A 23,196-nucleotide genomic window follows, 5' to 3' on the forward strand; every position below is an offset into this window, starting at 1 on the left:
TGTGAGCCTCCGGTGACACTATTATAACTTTAAAACTCTAATATTTCATGTTAGTTCATAATTTATGCTGCTTTCCAAGTCCTCCATCTTTAAACAACTACGTATGCCAAGAATACCAACCTTTCCACAAATTAAAAACTCTTCCCCAAGTCATTGATATGTTACAAAAAAGGCTCCCATTATCAAAATATATAAATAAGTATAGTAATCACAAAGGTAAAATCCAAAATATCCTTTTCTTCCACGTTGTCAAAATACAAAAGGTATGACTTCTTTGTTACTTTTTGCACAATTACAATGGGCTACCATTTTAACTACATTATTCTTCCCAATAACTGTTTTGAGTATTAATGGATGGGTTATGCAGTGTTCAAGAAAGTACATAACAAAGAAAAGACTTTGTGTCAGAAATACAAAAATCTCTAATCACTAATATATTTAAAATAAAACTTTTTATATTTACTATTTAATTTCTCATTAAATAGTAAGTGGTTCATTTGTAAATAATAATACTTATATCGCCATGCTTTTACAATTAAAATACATTTAAAGCAATAAACACTTTTCTACATACATTAAAATATCAGGAACTCTTATTAATAATTTTGTATATTCTGAAATTTAAAACCATTTAAAATGTATATTCATTATTTGCCTACTAAGTGCAAACTACATAAATAAAATTCTAATTGATTCTCTTACATTGCTTACAATTTAGTTGGAGAACCTAATCAGTTTACAATAAAGATAAATATAAAAATGCTGAGCCAAGGAGAGACAAAATTATGTAGCAGTACAAAATAAAGTATAATTAACTCTGGCCATGGGAGATGGAAAATATGAAGACTTCACAGAGGAAGCAGCATCAGTGCTATTGAAGAATCAGTAAGTTTCCACTAAGGTATAGAAGGTGATTCTGGACAAAAACAAGAACATGAACAAAAAAGCCCAAGTGTCATGGAAATGTATGTTCAGGGTACAGCAAGTATTTCCATGTGTCGGGGGCATAAGGTGAGTAAGGGGATATAGAGGTCACTCAGGGTGTGGGCAGACACACATCACTTCAAATAACATGCCAGAGTACAGCAAATGGTGGCACTTAAGTAAATGTTAAGGCTGAACTGAGCTGTATGGGTTCTAAAGGCAAGAGAGCTGGTTGCTCCTTCCACCATCTCTGTAACAACACAATGAGTTTCTGAGGCCTGTTCATATATGTTCTCTACACAAATATTTCTATGTCAAAAACAGTTTTCACTTATATATGAGGTAAACAATACTCTCTGAAAATGATTATTTCTTACCAATTTGGAACATATTTAGCTCCAGAATGTAAATATGAAGGCTGGGATTTTTGTCAGTTTTAATTCACTGATACATTCATAGGATGTAGAACATTGCCTGGTACGTAGTAAGTATTCAATAAATATTTATTTAATAGACTGTAATATATTTTAACTACACACAGGCTTTTTTAATGGTAATAATCCATAGTTAAGATTGGTCAAGTTACCTTACAGAAATTGCCTGTACATAACAAAATGATTTCCAAACCCTAATTTATTGCCCTTTTCTTTTAATAATACAGTAAGCTCATACCCAGAGTCTCACACCTAACTTAGACGATGGCATTTGGGAGTTTTTGAGTTGATTGTATTTGGATATTGTATGATTTCATTTAAATGAAATGGCTAGAATAGGCAAGTCCATAGAGACGGAAAGTAGGTTGATAGGAGCTAGGGGAACAGAGAAATCAGAAGTGACTGCTTAGTGGGTCTGAAGTTTCTTTTGGGGGTGATGAAAATGTTCTGGAATTAGTGGTGATGGTTACACAACTTCCTGAATATACTAAAAAGCACTGAATTGTACACTTTAAAATGGTGAATTATGGTTTGTGAATTATATTTCAATTTTAAAAACTTATGAAAACAGAAACAGCTCCATGCATTTAGAGTATACATTATCTGTAACATAACATATACAGGCATATCTTGTTTCATTGTGCTTCTCTTTATTGTGCTTCATAGGTATTGCTTCATAGGTATTGCATTTTTTTTTTTTTATAGATTGAAGGCAAGACCCTTCTACTAGCAAAAAAGATTGCAACGTGTTATTGCGGTGCTCTGGAACCCAATCCACAATATCTCCAAGGTATGCCTGTACACATACATTCCTATGGCTCATATCTGACTGGTACACACTGGTATGGCTGGACCAGTGGTAAAAATATTACTGTTCGGCTTGGTGCCCTCTAGCTACCTCAGCTTTCCTAGTGTCCCTCCAGACCTTCACATAATAGAAGGGAAAAAAGGGTTACACCTGCCTCATTGAGAGACCACTGGACCCTGCCCCAGCTGCTAGACATTTTGGTGTTTGGAGGTGGAGAGATACAAGAAGGAAATTATTAACCTCATTATGCATCTTTGGATTGTTTTATTTGATACAAACATGTGGGTAAGTGTTCTTACAATTTAAAAATTAATAAAATTTGAGAAGAAAACCATTTAAAATTATAGTACTTGAAGCATTGTCATATTAGTATAGAAATAGCCAAACAAACATCAACAGAACAGAATAGAATTACAGACTCACACAGAAGTATAGATGGGATTTTAGCATATAAAACAGTGGCATTTTAATCAGTGAGGGGAGAGGAGAAGGATTTCGGGGGGAAAAATAAAGCATGATCCATACTTTACTCCTTTACCAAAATAAACAGCAGATAAACCTATTATTTAAATATAAAAATACTAAAGGAAAACTGGTAAAAGAATTTATAAGCCGAGGGTCAACATAACAAAAAATGTAGAAGCCATAAGGAAAAGATTGATAGAACTGTCTACACAGAAATTTGAGATTTCAATAAAGCAAAATTGTTATTTAAAAATATTTGTAGTTCCCATGAAAACAGCTAATATCCATAACATACAACGACAAAACATAGAAAAAAGATGAACAATACAGTTGAAAAAGTGATAAAGAACATAAACAGGCTACATTTATTGAACATTTATTATGTGCGAAGCACTGTTGATGTATTAATACATTCAGTCTCCACAAAGATGCAGTGAGGTAGGTAATACAATCCATATATGTTACAACCACCTTTCCTTCTTCTCCTTTCAGAGCTCCCTTAACAAAGAAACACATTGTCCTGGGTGGTAAAATCTCTAGGATGCTAAACAAAGGGACAACTCAAGAATGTGGCTCTCTTCCCCAATGGCAAAGCAGAGTTTAGGTAAGAAATCTTTTCAGAGGATGCCAAACACTGAAAAAGCTCTGTTCTTGAACTTCCTTCCTCTCTCCCTCCTCCTCTTCTTCTTTCTTCCCTCCCTGTCTTCTTTCTTCTCCTTCCCCTCATTTCTACCTATCTATCTTAGATAAAAATTAGAAGTAAATCATGGGGGCATATTAACATGTTTATTTGAATTAAAAGGTAAAGTCAGACTTTTCCTGACAAGGTCAATCTGTTTTTGACAATGAGAACTAGTATTGTAAAATAGGTAATAAATTCCGCATTTTCCATAAATTGAAAAAGATAAATCTGCAGATCCAAACATTTAACAGAAATATATTTAAATATATTACATAGATAATATAATATTCCAGAAATAATATATTTTGCAACAATTTAAACTTATAATGAAAAATGTTAAATGTCAACTTTATAGAAAAAAATCATAGCGTTATTTAAAAAAATTTTAGGGAGTATTTGAAGAGTGTTCTTTCAACTATTGCAAAAATGTTTGAAGACTACTCACTCTTAATTTCCCTCACACTACACGGCTCAGTGAGTAGACAGCAAATGTGCCCAAACTCATTGATAGAGAAATGAAAATTTAATTAACAATGAGCTCTCATCTTTGCACCCCTCAGACTGGTAAAGATTTAAAAGTTTGATAAAACCTTGTGTTTGTGAAGCTGTGGGGAAACAGGTATATGGAGGATATACTGGGGGAGCCAAAAAAACGTATACACATGACTTGTATTCATCTTTTGTTATCGGTATATACTGAGTATTACAATTTTAATACAGTTTTTCCTTTCTTAAAATGTGTATACAGTTTTTTTGGCACCCTCTGTATTTTGATGAGTAATTTGACAATACCAATTAAAACTTAAAATGTCTACAACCTTTGGTGCCGGAAAACCTGAAAGACTACAAATCAAACTGTTAATGATTATACCTACAAGGGTAAAATTTGGAAAAACTTATTAGTTTTAAGTTAGCATTTCTGTAACTTTGAAGTTTCTACAATAGGGGACAAGAAAAAAAGTTGCATTAACATAGGTAATGATGGTTAAAGTCCAAAATCAGCTGAATATTTCTGGGATATTAAAAGGAAATGTTAGCAACAGGTGATTAATTAGATGGCATGTAATATTGCTGTCAAACCTAAATTCTACTACTTTGGGAATTAAGAAATGAGTTTTAGAGGCCACATAGTATACTTCCCTAAGCAATTCATAATTTCTTTTGACAGTATCCCCAACAAGTAGTTTTAAACTTCTTTTATAAACACTTGTAAACACTCCAATTTGAGCCCAAATCCCAGATTATTCTCTTTATAATATATCCTTAAATATTACTTGTGTATTTTATACCGTATTAGAGATTAATAAATAATCATGGCCTACCTGAAGTAAAATCTAGTGAAATAAAATACAGATGTTCCTCCATTTTTCTCATATTACATTCTTAGAATCCTATACTTATAGGTGAAGTCATCTACATTGATAAATTTGATTATATACCTGTAATAATTCTCTTTGCCACTAGATGGTGATTTAGCTAATGCTATATTGAGAATATCTCAGAACTTAAGGTGGGCTGTTAGCTACAAACAGGTGTTACTAAATAAGGAAGTAAAATAAGAAGGGAAATACAGATGTGATTAGCATATCCACTTGTGAATGGGCAAAGGGAAAATATCAAATTAAAATAAGGAAGTTAACCATATGCATAGTAAGAACCTACTGTAAGAATTGAAGGAAAAGTTCAGAATATGAGCACAGGTAAAAAATAGAAGGAAATATTTTTAAATACCTTGTTAATTGTCACAGTCTTGAAGAACTAATTTTGTCATAGAGTCTTAGGTCTACTCCTTATTTTGATGTCCATAGTTCAAATGTAATACTACTAGTTTTCTTCTCTCCCCATAGTTTGCTGCAGCATTTTTACGCAGAAACTGCTATAGTTATTTAGGCTATTTTTACCTCAGTTCTTCTGGGTGCCAAAGGCTAAAAAGGTCTAAGAAATGTATGTTTTCAGATAATAAACATCTAATTTAATTTTCTGTCTAGTTTCTAAGGTTATTTTATATATTTATTTTTCTTCTACTGAGGCATGGATGTGCGTAACACTCCAGATATAAAGTTTAGATTCATTTTTTCCAGAAACCAATCAAGTCAAAGCCAAAATGACTTTTAGCTTTAACAATACAACAACAGGAATCTAGTGTATAAGAAAATCTTCATACCAAGTCATTGTAAAGGCTCTACAGAACTTACGTTAAAGTTGTAAGAAGTTAGGCTATTTGGTCATCATGAAAGTGTGACAAAAAGGAAGTGGAATGTCTTTATACAACTTAGAAAATCATAATTTTTCATAATCAAAAATATTTGGCTGAGTTGTTTGGAAGAATCCTGTCCTTTCTTACCTATAAAGTTGTACTTTAATCCCACGGTCTTGAAATTCCAGTGCTTTCTTAACAACAGCTTCATTTTCTTCTGGATAAACTGAGCATGTGCAGTAAACAACTGCTTGAGCTTTAGTAACTATATTTAAAGAAGATGTAATTAACACAATGACCCCATTAACAATCCTAAACAGATTTGCTGTGTTTCCAAACATCTGTTCATACTAATACTACATGGTTTTGATGGGAATGATTTCCATAGATGCTTGCATGCTCCCCTTCGTAGCATGTATTATTAATATAGACTGTGGCCAATAAGTAAGTAAATCTAACTGGATTGTACGGAAATTGAAAATTCAATCAATGTGACCAAACTAGTTACAAACACAGACAAATAAATACTGCAGATTACCATGAGATTGATACTTCCAGTCATTCTTTCATAAGCCATATCATATAACTGCTTTAAAAGACTCTAGGAACAGACAGATATAGATGTCATTCCCAATTCTGTTATTTAAGAACCTGGGAAAATTACTCAAACTCGCAAATTTTTCACCTGTAAAAAGAATGAGGTAATGCTATTTCCTGCAACTCATTTATTCACACTTACCACCAAGTACCTACTATGTGGTAGGCCCTGTTCTAACCATCCAAGATACACAGACAAAAATCTCTACCCTTGGGGAGCTTACTGTCTATGTCTTATTGGCATGACAAGATATAAATAAATAGAAAAACTATATAATATTATTAGGTAATAAAAGCTATATAGAGAAAAACAAAGCAGGTAGGGAAGACAGTAAGTTTCAGGAGATGATACTAAAATTTAAAAAAGAATAATCAGAGAAGGCATCAAAAAAATTCATTTAACAACTTCCTAATTTTCCAACCAACTTAATTTCATAGATCATATATATACTATCAGGTTTAAATTAATGTTTATTAGTAGCATCAACTAAAAGGACAGACCTTTTTTGTGCTTTACACTTTGTCTTTTTTCTACCTCATATATGCTATATCTTTATACTGAATTATCAATACCCTATACTTACCTTTGAGCCTTCGGAGGTCAGAATTGATTCACACTCATATCCCTAACACCCAGCTTAATGCCTGACCCACAGTTGGCATTTGATAAACACGCACTGAATTAACAAAAGTTTATATAATTTCTCAGGGACTTCTAGATTTTCATATCCATGTGATGAAGGGCAGTGGTACTCAGAAACTAAATGGTACTCAGACCTAAATGCAGTGATTGAAGCAATAATATAAATACTTACAGAGCTTTATTATTCAGATATCAAATTAACAGATCTAGGCTTTATTTGTTATTGCATCTCTCTATTCTCTACTTAGCACTAAGAGAAATAAGAGTTGGATTAAAATTTGGATTGTAAAGAGTTGTTAGAGGCAGGTTCAGTAACAGCAAAAAAATTACACTAAGAGATTTCCAGTCAAGATGGTGGAGTAGGAAAACACTGTTCTTGCATCCTCTCACCACCACATCAAAATTACAAGTAAACTACAGAAGAACCATCATTGAGAATTGTCTGAGGTCTAGCTGAACAGACATCCTACAACTAAGGACATACAAAAGAAGCCACGTCGAAACTGGTAGAAGGGGTGGAGATGCAGAACAGGTTGGTCCCACACCCACGTTGGCTGTTAAAATAGGGAGGAATATCTCAGCTGTCGAGGGCCCATGAGGAGCGAGGGGTCTCAGCCCCTGACCAGGCTCCCCAGCCCAGGGTTCCAGTGCCACGGAGAGAAGTCCTCACAACTTCTACCTGTGAAAACCAGTGGAGATTGTGGCTTAGTGACACAGAGGGTGGCTGGAGTCCCAGGCATTCCTCTCAAAGGATCTGCACACGGACTTACTCACTGACAGACTCACTCACTCTGAGCTCCAGCACTGGGGCAGCAGCTCAAAAGGCACCAGGGACATGCAGAGAAGAACCGAATTGTCTAGCTTCTGGGTGAGGGCTGGAGGGGCAGCTTCCTTCTAGACAGAAAAGCTGAAGGAAGCTATCGTTCCTTTGTGGAACAGTCCCTACCCCCAGCATGCAGACTTAGGCAGGTGCCATATCTGAGTCTCTGTCAACGTAGCTAACACCATTCGCCCCACCCTGGGGATTCCCTAAGGCTCTTAAATATGCTGCCTACAAGGCACTCACTTCAGATTGAAAGACACACACAGACTGAAAGTAAAGCGATGGAAAAATATTTCATGAAAATGGAAATGAAAAAAAGCTAGGGTAACAATACTTAAACAGACAAAGTAGACTTTAAAACAAAGACTATAACAAGAGACAGAGAAGGACCTAATAATCTCACTTCTGGGTATTTACCCAAAGAAACCCAAAATACTGCTTCAAGGGGACATGTGCATCCATATGTTAATTACAGCATTATTTACAATAGCCAAGATGTGGAGGCAGCTTGGGTGTCCATCAGTGGATGAATAGATAAAGAAGAGGTGGTAGATATATACAATGGAATATTACTCAGCCATAAACAAGAATGAAATCTTGCCATCTGCAACAACATGGATGGACCTAGATAGTATTATACTGAGTGGATGAAATCGACAGAGAAAGACAAATGCCATATGATTTCACATATATGAGAATCTAAAGAATAAAATAAACAAACAAACAAAACAGAAATAAATTCATAGATATAGACAACATTTTGATGATTGCTTGATGGCAGGGGCTTGGGGAGATGGGTGAAAAAGAGGAAGGGATTAAGATGTATAAACTGGCAGTTACAAAATAGTCATAGGGATGTAAAGCACAGCATAATGAATATAGTCATTAATATTGTAATAATCTTGTATGGTATCAGATGGGTACTAGATTTATTGGGGTAATCACCTTGTAAGCTATATAAATGTCTAATCACTATGTTGCACACCTGAAACTAATATAATATTGTATGTCAAATGTAATTGAAAAGTAAAAAAAAAATTATTTAAAAAAGGAAATCACTTAAAAATTACATCAAGTAAGAAGCCAAAGAAAAAGAGAGAAGATGAAACTGTACAAAAATGGACGCACATAATTATTTCACTTCAGCATTAAGAAACTGTCAATTATGCTTGCTAACCTCTGTTAAAAATGATAATCAAGCATATTTTTTATAGACTTAGATTAAATTGGTAAAAATAAATATTTTGTTATTTGAAGGTGTTTAGACTTGATTAGTCTGAGAAATTCACTTATGGTTTACCCCTCATTTCCTGATTATAATAGAGAAATGAAGTATTAATGTTTCTAAGATTTGTAACATATTTTAATTTTACACAGATAACCAACTTACATTTCATTGCATGTGTTAGCTGTTCATATTGCTGTTGAGCAAGAACATGAAGTTTATCTTCTGACGTGCCGCCTTGAGAGAAATCTTTAAGTAAACCTGTATCTAAATGCAAATAACTACTTTAAAATATATCACTATTAGATATTTTCCATATACTGCTATTACCACATTATTTAATTTTTCAATCATTTTTCTCTATTACTGAGAGGTTTATGGAAAATACTTATTAAAACTAAATAGATAGTATGCTAAAAATGCTGAATTAAATATTAAAAAATTAAATTGACAAAGGTAGTGTTTTATGATTTTAAAATTGTTTTTCTTTTTTCTCCAAGTTCTTATGAGATAGTCATCCAACTAACCAAGTAAGTCATTTAGGAACAGAAGAGAGAATGCAGTCAGTCTGGAGACTAATAGAGGAAAAGAGAAAATAAGATTTATTTTCCAAGGTAGAAACTGATGGGCTATAAGTTAAGATCTGAGTACGAAAGAACACAAAATACAATTAAAACCATTAACAAGAAATTCTGGAAGACAAAAATTCAGGAGAGCAAATGTATGTCTTCATAATAGATCAAGAAACAACAGATCATGGAACTCTTACAGTAACTTTTAATTTCTAAAACTAATTTTAACATATTTGATAATATTAACTAGAACATATTTATAAAGATTATTTTACTCAATAACCCTTTTAACATTGAGAAAACTGTTGAAACATACATTAAACAATTTGTTTAAGGTCACATAGCTACTAGTGTGGAAACAGAATTCTGGCTCAGAAATCTGACCGCAGAGCCCAAATTTCTAACTTCTGTATTATTCTGCCTCTCAGTAACTCCCTAGACTATGCGAGCCAGTTATTTTTTTTACCATATATTTGGCTGTTCCCCATTCTAGTAATATCATTGAACATTAATTAAACTACATTTCTTCCCAATTTAGTTTGACACTTCACATTTTTCTATCCCTATTCTAAAATTATCCATCACTTTTTAAAGGACTATACATTATTATACTCTAAAACCGTATCAGTTACCTTTTTCATCCCATTTAAAAATAATTCCAAGTTGTTAGCAATGACCAACTCCATATATTGCTCAATGGTTCTAATAGTTTTCAATGCTAAAATGTTTTTCAAAAGGAATTCGTGATTGCTCTCTTCCACCTAGTATCTAAGTCTGATACCTAGTATCTAAGTATCTTTTGGATACGTCCCCTAAGCTTATGGCTACTATTTCCATCGTCATCACTAGGTCAGCAGCCCCTCATTTACTCTGTTACCCCCTCAGAGTACAGTTTCCTTCAAAAGTCCTCATTTTTTCCAGGTTTGCCAAAGACCACTTCTTGGCTAATCCTGTCACCTCAAAACATTACCAATACCTAGGAAACGTTTTACTTTCTCCCTTTTCATCAACTGTAGTTGCTTTTGGGCTTTTCTCCCAGCCTCTAGTTTATTTTTACCCATGGCTTATTTAGTTCTGCATTCCCACTCTGAGATGGCCCAGGATAAGGCCAGAGTCTCCCAGCCGTAAGCTCTCCTTCCCTTGAGTGACATGCTTATTATAGTTGCTGTTATTTCTTTCCCTCTTCTTTCAGTGTCTACTAATTCCTCTTTGATCATTTCCAAAAGTTAGCGCAGGGATTTTCTCAGCCTACCATTCTCCCATCTGAGTTAGTTATTCTGTTGAACTCTCACTGGCAAGAGATTTTCTACAGCAGTTTGAAATTGCACATGGTACGGTGTACGTCCAGTTAAAGATAATGTAGTTTAATGCAAAGAAAACATGCTAACTAATCTGATTTTAAATCCCAGCTTCCACACTTACTAGCTACATGACCTTAGGCAACTTGCTAAATTTCCCTGAATCTTGGATTTTTCCCCTCTGTAAAATAAAGGTAATAAAATAACACTATCCTCAAAAAGTGATTGTGACTCTTAGGTGACAGTGCACGTGCACGACCGAGAATACTGACTGGGACACAGTTGTGCTCAATAGACATTAGTTCCTTTCCCTCCATTTTTAACTATATCCTTTCTAGAAACAGAAAACAGCTGCTCACCATATTCTGGATACTAGTGGAATGTCTTGTCTAATATTGTAGTTAACCTTATCTCTGCCTTTCAATATAAACAAGGGATTACGAGTAGAGTAAGAATCAGTTTCAGTTAATGTGGGCAACAAACCATGATTAAGAGAGTGATTCAAAGTGCCAACCTCGGAGTCAGAGCAATTCTGTTTGAATCTGGGCTCTGCCACTTTCTAGGCAAATGACTCCGGGGGTTTCAAACTCTGAGCCTCAGATTGTCTATTTATAAGATGGAGGTAATAAGGGTAACTATTTCATTGAGTTCTTGTGAGAATTTGATGAAATAATCCAAGTAAAGTGCTTAGCTCTATGTCTCAACATATACGTGCTCAGTAAGTGTTAATGTTAAAGAATATTTTAAAATTTATTAAAGAGGCAAATAAAATATTCCTAGAATATTTAATCTGAGGTATTCATATCATAAAACATACATACTGGGGGTTAAGGAAGTCTTGAATTTGAAATGGTCTGATTATAACTTAATTAGGATTGTGTTTAAAATATAGGTTCTCCAATCGGGCAGCTCTAAATTTGAATCCTAGCTCTGCTACTAACTAGTTATGTCACCTTATAAAAATGAACTGAGTCTCAGGTTTTTTCATGTGTAAAATGCTGATAAATTGTAATGCCTACATCTTGAGCTCTGGAATATGTCAGAATAGCACACTGGCCAGCATCTGTTCTGGTCGCCTAAATCACTCCAATTATTAAATATTTCGAATATCACACTTGCCCATATCTCACAGAATTGGTTTAACGATTAAATGAGGTAACGGATATAAAGTACATTATAGATAGTACTTTATACATAGAAGCTATTCATAAATCAGATATATTTGATGTCATTTTAATGATTTTAACTAATTTTATTTTTTAAATTATCAACAACTTTAAATAATTTAGAAATTAAAACAAGTACCTTCGTGCTCATTTAAAATAAATTCTACTGGATTACTAATCCCCAGTCCAGAACAACGAGGTAGCAGCAGAATCACTTTAACTTTCTGTAACCTATTATCCTTTGATTCAATGTTAAGAAATGTCTGGTGAAGTATTTCAATATCTAGGAGGAAAAAACACAGAAAAATTAATGTAAAAATATTAAGTCTTAATGTAATATATACCTATTTATCATTGTCCATTTTCAAATCCTCAGTACGACAAAGTCATTTTAATCAAGTCAGAAAAGAGGACTCTTCTTCTCTGATAAGTTCCCAAAACTAATACATAAATTTTTAGTGTTTTCTCTTCACTTGAAGAATGACTTTGAGGTTTAAATGTCTTCTACATAAAATATAATTTAAGTTTTCCTCTCTGAACTTCAGATTCCATTTAAAGCAATATACTGTCGTGGAGGGAAATCACTTTGGAGGTAGAAATACCCATGTTTGACTCCCAACTTCACTATTTACTTGATGTGTGACTTAATCTCTCCAAGCCTCCATTTCCTTATTAATAAAATGGGATAATAATGCCTACTTCATCTAACTGTGGTGAAGACTAAGATAAAGTAGTTAAGCTTAGCATGGTGCCTAGTATACACTAAACGCTCAGTAAGTTATTTTCCTTTCCCATTTTTTATCCCCTTTTATAGTCTATCTTCCACAGGAAAAAAAAAAAAAATAGGTATCAGTAGTATTTATAAGGCACAGTGTAAGGTCCTTTAAGGACCTTGAAATTTAGTTTAAGAGTCTGCCCTCCCTCAAGTTATCTCTCTGTGCCCCAATCTTAAGGCCACCCCTCTACTTCTGCAATGGCTCCCATTCCCCTCACCTGCTGAGGAGTCATTCCTAAAACTGACCCACCCAAACCTTCCTCTTGCCTGTTCCTACTCTCTTTTGAAATTGTTGTGTGTGTTGTTGTTGTTGTTGTTTTAATCAAGTGGGCCTTTCCCTTTTACCCCCCTATTTTTAACTTTTTATTGGAAGAGTTCAAACATATACAAAATAGACAAAATATATAATAAATTCTCAAGTACTCATCGTGATTCCCACCATTGTTTTGAGTATTCCCGATGGTCCTTAACCTTGCCAATACATGGTACTACCAGTCTTTTTCATTTTAATGATTCTGTGGATGTGTGGTGGTAGGTTGTAATTTTAATTGCATTTCCCTGATTACTAGTGAGGTTTGGTACTTTTACATAAGTTTTATTTTTTTGACATCTGGATGTTCTCTTTGTGAAACACCTAGTCATGTCTTGTACATTTTCCAACTGGGTTGTCTGTCTTTTTTTGTTGTTGTTTATTTGTAAGAATTCCTTATACACTGTGGATAAAAACTCTTCATCAGTTTACATGCTCCCTCCTAAAGTTTGCGTTTACACTCTCTTCATGCACAGTTTTGTTTTGTTTTTAATTTACTGTAGTCCAATTATTCACTCTTTTCTTTTATGGTTAGTGCTTTGTGTCCTGTTTAAGAAATCTTAGATGATGTATTATAGAATTGTACACTTGAAAACATATGTGCCATTGTTGTAATTTATTTTAGTTACATATAACATACATATTTTTAACCCCTCAAGACATTAGCTTACAATACCAGAAGACACTAGACTATAATTATTTAGATTTACCTATGTACTTACCTTTTCCACTGTTCACCTCTATAACTTTCTATATGGTGACAAACTCTGTTTGTTTGTCTGAGAATGTCTTTATTTCATTTTCTTTTATTTTAAAGGATATTTCTGCTGAGTACAAAAATCTAATCTGGCAGTTTCTTTCATCACTCTGAAGATATTATTTCTTAGTCTTTTGGCCTCTGTTGTTTCTGTTGAAAAGTTTTTTAGTTTTATTGTTATTCCATTAAGAGTAATATGTATCATCTCCATGCTCTGAACATTGCTCTGTGTCTTTGGTTTTCAGTAATTATGCTATGATATGCCTTTATATTTTTTGTGTATTATTCTTATTGGAGTTCACAAGGCTTCTTAAACCTATGCCTTAATTTATTTCATCCATTTTGAAAAATTCCCTGCCTGAATTTCAAATACTGTTTCTTCCCAATCCCTCTTTTCCTCTCCTCTCTTTCTGGGTTCTCAATCACAATATATAAGATCACTGGATCACTGAGTCTCGTGTCTGTTTTATTATCTCTTCCATATAATTCATTCTTTTGTCTCCCAATGCTTCAGTCTATATGTTTTCTTCTGGCTTATCAGTGAACTTATTCTTTCTTTTGTTCTGTCTAATCTACTAAATCTATCTATTTTTTAATTTCAAATATTGTATTCTTCAGTTCTAGAATTTTCTTTTGACTTTTTAAAAATTGTTTTCAGTTCTCTGCTGAAATTCTACAACTTGGCATTTAGAGTATTCAGCAAATTAATCATAGTTATTTTAAGGTCCATATCTGATAGCTCCAGTGTTTGGACCTTCTGTGGGCTTGCTTTTATTATAGTGTTTTTCTCTTTATTTCAACCATATATTTTCTCCTTGTTTGTCTGGTTTTTTGTTTGTCTGTTTGTTTTGTTTTGACTGCCAGACATTGCATTTGAAAAAATTTAGGAGATAACATGAGACCAAAGATGATGTTATTTTCTTTCAGAGATAATTTACTTTTGCTTCTGGTAGGCAGCTAAGCGTGAGTACTAGCAATCCCAGATCACCTTAATCCAATTGTTGTGCTAATTGAGATGACTGGCATTTGGGCTTCAATTCATTGGAGGACTCATCACTATCTAGGGTATAATTCTTTTGTGAAATCCTGGGTATTTACCAGTCTTCCTCTACTGGTCAAGCCCTGAATTCTACTTTTTCCCTCTCTAGCACTGTGAAACTGTCAAAAGTTGTTTTTGTTTTTGTTTTTTTAAATAGTGTTTTAGCCTCACTGAGCCTGTAATAAAATGTTATCTTTAATCTCAGCATGAGCCAATGAAAAACTTTAAAAAAATAAAAACCCTGAGGGACTTAGCTTCTAGTTCTAGATTTTATCTTTGTCCCTTAAGCACTGCTATGACTGTGTTCTTATTTATTAAAGGATGATCATTTATACCACCCATTTTAATTATTGTTTGAACCTAAAATTATATAGTAACTAAATGTCAAGCAATATACCAAAGTGCCAATATGTTCATTAATTTAAACTGCAGTTTAACCAATATTAAGCAAGAAGAACAGACTGATATAATATGGATTGGTGAGGATTGTAAGACTACAGTTCATATATAGAGTTTTTACATTGCTAAAAAATAATAAATTCAAATATTTTTAATATTTCTAAATCCTGTAGAATATTAATTATCAAACAAATAAATATTTGTACATACTTTTACATCCAAATTTTGTGAACAGGTTCCTTGGGTCAGGATGCTTAGCCTGTGATTGTACTCCACAAACAAAAATTTTTGAGCTATTATTATTTGTTAAGGCTGACATATGGGCAACTGTGTACCACGAACCTGTATTGACCATTAAGATATCGTCATCCATATTTAATAAAGCCTTTACAGAATGAACAGCAAGACTTCGAGATTTGTCCTACAAGATAATGGTATAATTAGAATTTCAAAGGGTTTGACTAGAAGCATAAACTGATTTCTTTTTACCTTAGGTAAAAGTAAGTACTTGGAGAAATCATGAAGAGATACCTAACCCATTTTATTTTAAAACATCTTAATATATGTTAAAATACAAAGTTAACAAAGATAACTGATATAAACTGACTTAAAACAGAGAACTAACTTTGTTTAGTCTAAATTATGACTGTTACCATTTAACTCTTACACAGTGATATGGCAATACCAAAACCCCAAACATGTGTGATTAATAGATTAGTGATGTCCTGCCTTAGCTCCCATTCTTATCCACTCATGAAAACCCACTCATCTGCTACTGCCATTCTTCCTTCCCCATTACACTGTCATCTAAACCGCTGCTAGCTCACAGAGATTAAAAGTAAGATGGTTGACAAGAGTATAAAACGGGGCTAGACAGACTGGGATTGCAGTGGATCTCAGTGCTCAATAGGGTGTCACTATAACATAAGGCCAAGAGAGTCTGCCCAAGAATATGGGTACAGTGAAGGGATAGACCAAGGTGAATCTGAGGTAAGAATTGGAATCTAAAGACCTAAAAATTAATATAACTTAATTTTTTGGACCTTTTATTTTCATTTTGTTGAAACCACATTATACCTCAAATTCTCTTCCTACATTGATAGACAGTATACACATCTTACAATGAAAGCTGGAAGACTATATTAAAGACATAATGGGAAAGTATTACACATTGCATTTTCAAATGCGCGATGGCACCAGCATCTTCCCCAGAAATGGAAGGAAAAAAGGTGTCATTGTACCTTCTCTCTCTCTCTTTTTTTTTATTAGTTTCAGGTGTACAAAACAACATAATGATTAAACATTTACACACCTCACAAAGTGATAATCCCACCAAGTCTACTACTCATCTGACACCATACATAGCTATTACAATACCATTGACTATATTCCCTATTCTGTACTTTACATCCTGTGACTATATATGTGTTTGGTTTATATTCAATATTATTCAATATTATTTTATACTAGTTTCAGGGGTACAATACAGAAGTTAGGCTTTGTACCTTCTCTTGAATCCTCCCTTGGGAGAGAAAAATATAGCTGCCAGTAATACAAGTCTCCCATCTATGGAGTCTGGGGAGAATATGTTCTTTACAACTTCACATGGGATGAAGCTGCCAAAGTATGATAGGAACACTGACTGTAGAGGTATTAATTTTATCAAAGATAAAAATTAGACCTTAGAAACCTCCCTGATCATCTATAAAAAATATCAGTGTGTTAGGTTTTATTTTTAAATGGAGGGATTCTTGGGGTAAGTAGGATTATTGAGAATCACAATGAATGTAAATGTTAGTTTACCTGAAATATCAATTTATAATCTTTGAAAAGATCTGTATTTAGAAGATCACTTTTAAGATGAGATGGAAAAATTAACACATCATAGCAATGTTGGTCCACAGCAAAGACTTTATCATCAATATGCAATATAGATTTGACTTTATTGTAGCCTTTTCCTTTCAAACTATGACAAACTTCTTCAGGGCTGTGAATATACAACATTAGGTTGTAATTACAAATATAATACATTAAAAATGTATTTCACACTAGCACCGTTTCCCTATAACAAAAATATCACTGCATACATTGCATCTAACAGAACTTACAATGTTAGCCAAAAATAAGTTAACAGATAGAGACAGAAAAGTTAACATATTTATGTAATTACTTTTGGTAATTTGGTGATAAGATCCTTAACTAAATTATGATTCCCCAATTACTCCCCGAGATTTGCTGCCCACCCATTAAAAAGGTAGTATTTCTTATCACATTATTTTGAAAGGTTAGCAACTTGAAATATGAATAAAGAATTCGATTAAAACTCTTACCTGATTTTACAAGTATTTATCCAAGCATAAAGTGGCAAAGTGGAGGCCCTTAGTTCCTGTTTCCTAACTGTTTCTGGAAGAATGTGGTAAATTGAAAGGGCATCATGTTTGATTCGATATCTTGCCAATGCCGCAGCCAATTTTGTCTTAAAACTAGAAATAAAAAATCCGTTCCTGGTGACGCTCGCATTCAAAACAAGACTATCAATTTTCCACTAGAAACATTAACAAATTAGGTTTCAAATTTTAACAAATCCTTCAGTAATTCTATTTCAAATTTTTGTAGTATAAAATAAAAACTTGCCATATTTGAAAATAGAAATCCAACAATCTTGCCTCTCTTTTTCAGTGTTTGCTGCCCCAGTATATGTGTGCATTTCCTTAGACATTTGTATCAACTGCTGGTTGAGACAAATTTGATGTAGTAAAAGAGGTGTAGAATTTAGTCAGAAATATCTGAAGTTAAATTCAGGTTCTGTCACTTACTAGCTGTGTGACCTCAAGATGGAAAAGTATAGTCTTGATAAGATGAAGGAACTTTTACGAATCTGTGTCAAGCCCTTCCCAGTTCTAATTATCCCATGCTTCAAAGTTCCAAATAACAGAAAAGAAAAACAAGAATTGGTTAGCATCACCATGAAGACGCAATCATTCTTCTTGATCTCATAGCCCAAATTTTTAATAAATGAGAATACAGGACTTCCTCTTGACCCATATTCATATCATTTCACAGTAGGAATCTAATTGAATAATAAACCTCAAGGATAACCTTGAATGAGAAATGGGGAAGAGATGCCACAAAAGAGTCAAATACAACTAGAGTGGTATGTGTGGCTGCCAAAAGCTTAATAAAATTAAGCTTACTATGTACTCAGTAGAATAAGAACTTTTCACCTAAGAATATGTTTATGTGCGAATATGCGTACGTGCACTAGGGAGCTCGGAGTTGGGGAGGGAGGGAGAGAGAAAGGGAGAGAAGAAACGGGCAGTTGGGGAGGAGAGGGAAGGGTTACCAAACATTAAGCCTTCTAGCGCTACAGTAAAATTAGCTTTGTGTAGTGCTATGTGCTAATGTCACAGAACTACAGCAAGGGATACTGAAAACAGTTACATAATACATTAATGCACATCAAAGAATAAATTAATATAAAAGGGGTGAATTACTGTTCTATATTATACACTGTGAGATAATTCTGAGTACAGACTATTTTTGATTAAACACTCCTTCCAAATACCTACATAGTTCAAATTTACCATAATAAATGCTATTGACTGAATTATTTAATCATGAAATATAAAGATTAGAGATATGAAAACTAGGAAAATACATGTGTTTTTGGGGTGAGTACAGGGAGAAATCATTTTCCAAATTTCCAGACAGCAAACATTTCAGACTGTGAATTTTAATATAGTTTAATCACACAAAAATAATTTAAAGTATATATATATATATATATATATATATAGTTATAGTTATAGTTATAGTTATAGTTATAAATATTTTTACATAAATATACAATATCAGATTGAGGACAAAGACCAAATCTAAATGCTATTAGGATAACCAGACATATTACTTCTGTAAATGAAATATCCTATGGTTATTAAAAAATGTTTTCCATAGCTGTAAGGCAGACTGCAATGATGAAAATGGAATAAAAAAGAGTCTTTCCCAACATTCCTGATCCAGAAGTCCATCTCATGCTACAATTTGAATGTTATCACAGAAAGTTGCTCAGGTATCTCTTTTTACCATTATCCCTGTTGTACCTATAGCCAGAGCTTTCTTTCTGTGTGTTAATTTGTAGCTATGTAATTCCTAAGCTTAAATCTCCATCCCACAATTTCTCATGCCTACAACTGACATATTACTACGAGTAAATCGTACCTTTAATCTTCCAGAGTACTTCAGCCAAGACTAAGTGAAAGGAATGTAGCTTATAAATGGTTCAAGCTTGAGCTCTGGAGTCAGCCTTCCTGAAATCTGAATTCTGGCTACTGCTCCCCTTTCTAGCTTTATGGTGTTAGGTAGATTCCTTTAATATCTCTGTGCCTCAATTTTCCCAGGTGTAAAAATGCAGGTTGGTAACAGTATATCCACCTCATAAAGCTGTTATGTATATGTATAACATATATATTAAGGGCTCAATAAATATAAGCTATTAATGTTATACCATTACCTGAGTCCTCTGGTCTCAGCCTTCAATAACTTAAATAAAACTACTTGAATTTCCCATAACATAAAATCAGTATCATACTGACAACTGTTTCAAATTATTCACTAGGTAAAAATCTTACAAAATTGTTGTTGCTATATTGTGCTTTCCATTAAGCAACGGCATAATAACAGCAGTAGCAATGACATTTATTGACCATTTATTGTGTGTCTGGCTCTAATCTAAGCATTTCAAATGCATTAGTTTAATTAGTTCTCCCTACCACCTTTTTATTATTATCGACATAGTAAATTTCTGCTGATATTTAGGATAAAAAGGAAACAAAATCAAAACATATTAGTTTGTGCTTAACTAAGTAGCAGCTTTCTTTTTTTCAGTTTGACAAATCAGTGGGTTCTCATTTACTGTTGGAATTTTCTCATTTGATACATGCTAGATTTTTTTTAAAGAGCTATGAACAAAACTAAGTAAACAAATAACAGCAGTTTCAAATGAAGTTTCATTTAAGTGCTAAAATTATTAGGAATTTTTCATGATTTTCCAAATACTTAGAAGTTGAATCTTGCAATTGCAAGCTTGCAAAAACAACTTGATTTTAAACAGAATATTTAACCAGTTCAAGGCTGTAAAGGAGCTTAAGAAACTCACGAACTTTTATATTTTTCTCTATAAATTTTAACACTTATCTACATGTTATATGGTATAAAATCTTACCAGTGAAAATACCAATAACGATTTCATATACAACATCCTTTTCACTTTCACAATCACCTGTTAAGAAGGTTCTCTACTTCTTGAACTTCCGCTATGGACTCTTCATTATCAGAAAGGAAACGAGCTTGAAATTTTCTATCTTGGAAATCATACAGCATCACAATAATCAGACTGCTCAAGTGATCTGGCTACCAAGGGAAAACACACATAAAGAAGAGTATACAAACAATATCTAATAGCAATATTTTCCATTCCATTATTTTTCAAAAGAGAGCAAAAATATGACTATTTTACATAGTTCGGTTGGATTGGGAGATAAAGACTTCAAAATAGAAAAAAAAAAAAAAAGGTCCAGTAAAATAAACCTTTCAAAAAAGACAATTTCTGGTATACTCATCAAAATGAAAGGACTAGAGTCAGTACTAGAAGTACTATAAGTGGGAAAGAATAAGGATATATTTTGAAACAGTCTCAGCATTAAGCAAACTAGTTATTATTTAAATCTGAAGGCTTTTTAGTACTTTCTAAATAACAATTATGAGACAGCTAATTATATAAAAGTTGTCTACTTACTATTGTGGTACTTGGAAAGATATAGCTACCTATTAACATAGTTTCCAAAATATCTTGATCTGCAAGACAAGGAAATGCCTGTTACTGAATATATGAAAGCTGAAAATGAAAACTTTGGAATCCAAATACACTTTAGACAATGTCATAAAATCCTTTTACTTTCATATCTAAAATATACTTCGATTCTTGATAAACATTGAAATGACAATGACATGATGAAATACTTGTAATCTTTATGAATCCTGGAACCTTACGACCCAGGCTCCACACGGAATCATGGTCAAAAAGCATTGTCTGAATAGTCAAAGTAGTCATAAAGAAATTCCAACTTTTAATTTATGTCTTTTAAAAAATATTAAAGAAGATCGAATTCATAATATCTGATCCTTTTTATGGATTGCTAGATTCAATTTACTGATATTTATTTAGGAATTTTGTTCTATGTTTATCTTCATGAAGGATGTTGATCTATAATTTCTTTTCTTGTAATGTTCTTGTCAATGTTGGTATCAGGGTTATGCTGGCCTTACAGAATGAGCGGGAAGGGTTCCCTCTTCTTCTCGTCTCTTGAAGAATTTGTGTTAGATTGTTAGATTGGTTCTCTCTCTCTCTCCACTGGGAAGGGACATTAGGAAGCCTGAATCTGGTCTCTATCTACCCTGTGCACCTTTTTCTGGTGCTGGTTACTTTCTAACCTTTCAATGTAATAAACTGTAACCACGAGTATAACAGCTTTGCTGCGTTTTGCAAGTCCTTCTAGTGAAATCGAGACAAAATACCGTATTTTCCCAAAAATAAGACCTAACTGGAAAATAAGCCCTAGCATGATTTTACAGGATGCTCGTAATATAAGCCCTACCCCAAAAATAAGCCCCAGTTAAGATCGTCAGCCAGATGGACGCATTTAGTATGTCTGTTGCATCACACGATGGACGTATTGAGTTACAATAATATTAATATATAAGTAAATATAAATAAATATTATTAACATTAATACATAAAACAAATGATAATATAAATTATAATTAAGTATTTGTAAATACCCAAGCGGGTGGGTGCCTTTGGACCAAAGGTAAACGCCTATGTAAACAGATGAACTCGAGACTTATTGCCGAATGACCAACTGGAGTACAGACACAACGCAGGAATAACGAGCGCACTTGATAATGAACGGATGTGCTGGTGTCTAATACGAATCTTCATAATTCAACACATCGTGTGTTGTAACTAGACATACTTAATGCACTCATGTGAAATAAAGAAACGTTTTCTGAATTTTGGTGCCTGCAATTTTTCGTCGCTTTTGTGTGGACCATCATTCTTAACTGTCATCATTTTTGTTGCCACTCTGTCTCATAAGTCTTCAGTCAACACCCGATTTAATGGTAGATTTAAAGGGAATAATATTTTGACCCCCAGACAAGATGAGTGCAAAAAGAAATAGCTATTCTATCAAGTACAAGAAAGGAATCATGGAGGATTCCTGGGGCAAGAATCTTACGGCTTTCTGCAAAGAGAAGAAGTTGGATCTCTGAATGGTCCGAAAATGGCAAGCAGAGTACGATAACCTCAGTCAACAGGTGGACGAGGGAAATGCTAAGAAGCGCAAGTGTGGATCAGGTCGGCAACCATTATTTCCTAAGCTGGAAGACATCATCTGTGACAGGAGAGCAAAGGCTTTGGTTGTGCGCAGGGCTGATATTCAAGCATTTGTCCTTGCAATAACATGGTTAGAAATATCCCCAGAATTCAAAACATCACCCCATTGGCTGGATGGCTTCCTTCAGCGATATGAACCGTCTCTAAGATCGACAACACTGTTCAAGCTGGAAGAGACTGAAGTTATTAAATGTGCACTTGAATTCAAGTCCTTTGTTGATGGCATTGACTTTTCTAAATACCACCTCTCCAACATGATTGCTATAGATGAAACTGCAGTGTTTATGGACCAAGGATCTCAAATGACAATTGATCAGAGGGGTGGCTCATCAATCTACATTCTCTCCACTGGTTATGAAAGTGCACGTGTTACCTGTATTTTGGCAATCAGTCTGGGTAGAAAGAAAGCCCCACCTCTAATCACTAAGGGCAAGAAAGATAAGGTTGAACGTGTTTCAGGCATTTTTGTTCTTGAAACTGAAAAAGCCTGGTACACACAAGCAGTTATAAGGAAATGGGTTGATTTAATGCTGCCACTTGTTTTGCAAGGTGGACAAAGAGGTCTGCTAGTCTGGGATTCAGCCAGCACTCACCTCGCTACAGACATGAAGAACTTTCTTGCAGAGAGA

General features: G+C 33.8%; 1 protein-coding gene and 1 long non-coding RNA gene across 7 annotated transcripts in view; one reads left to right on the forward strand and one right to left on the reverse strand.

Moving 5' to 3' along the window:
- NSUN7 (NOP2/Sun RNA methyltransferase family member 7) overlaps window positions 1-23,196 on the reverse strand; it is a 32,821-nt gene that overhangs the window by 3,883 nt on the left and 5,742 nt on the right. For 3 of the 5 annotated variants that reach the window (XM_088790016.1, XM_088790022.1, XM_074324601.2), the window contains exons 3-10: window positions 20,909-20,967; window positions 20,393-20,523; window positions 17,445-17,597; window positions 16,918-17,101; window positions 15,325-15,535; window positions 11,974-12,117; window positions 8,964-9,065; window positions 5,658-5,775 (exon numbers count right to left, since the gene is read on the reverse strand). In XM_088790016.1, the coding sequence (XP_088646142.1) occupies window positions 5,658-5,775; window positions 8,964-9,065; window positions 11,974-12,117; window positions 15,325-15,535; window positions 16,918-17,101; window positions 17,445-17,597; window positions 20,393-20,523; window positions 20,909-20,967 (1,102 nt within the window). The remainder of the gene's footprint in view (window positions 1-5,657; window positions 5,776-8,963; window positions 9,066-11,973; window positions 12,118-15,324; window positions 15,536-16,917; window positions 17,102-17,444; window positions 17,598-20,392; window positions 20,524-20,908; window positions 20,968-23,196) is intronic. The other 2 variants (XM_074324603.2, XM_074324604.2) reach the window with 2 other exon arrangements.
- The window catches only part of LOC141569977 (uncharacterized), a 28,804-nt gene that overhangs the window by 2,076 nt on the left and 3,532 nt on the right, over window positions 1-23,196 (forward strand). Inside the window, exons 1-3 of one of the 2 annotated variants that reach the window (XR_012493732.2) lie at window positions 258-885; window positions 2,064-2,148; window positions 3,124-3,235. This is a non-coding gene — a long non-coding RNA (uncharacterized LOC141569977). Of the gene's footprint in view, window positions 1-257; window positions 886-2,063; window positions 2,149-3,123; window positions 3,236-23,196 lie in introns of those variants that run through there. The other variant, XR_016018500.1, reaches the window with a different exon arrangement.

The sequence above is a fragment of the Rhinolophus sinicus genome, chromosome 1 (genome assembly GCF_057876585.1).
Source record: "Rhinolophus sinicus isolate RSI-liver-muscle chromosome 1, RSI-T2T, whole genome shotgun sequence".
Lineage (NCBI taxonomy): Eukaryota > Metazoa > Chordata > Mammalia > Chiroptera > Rhinolophidae > Rhinolophus > Rhinolophus sinicus.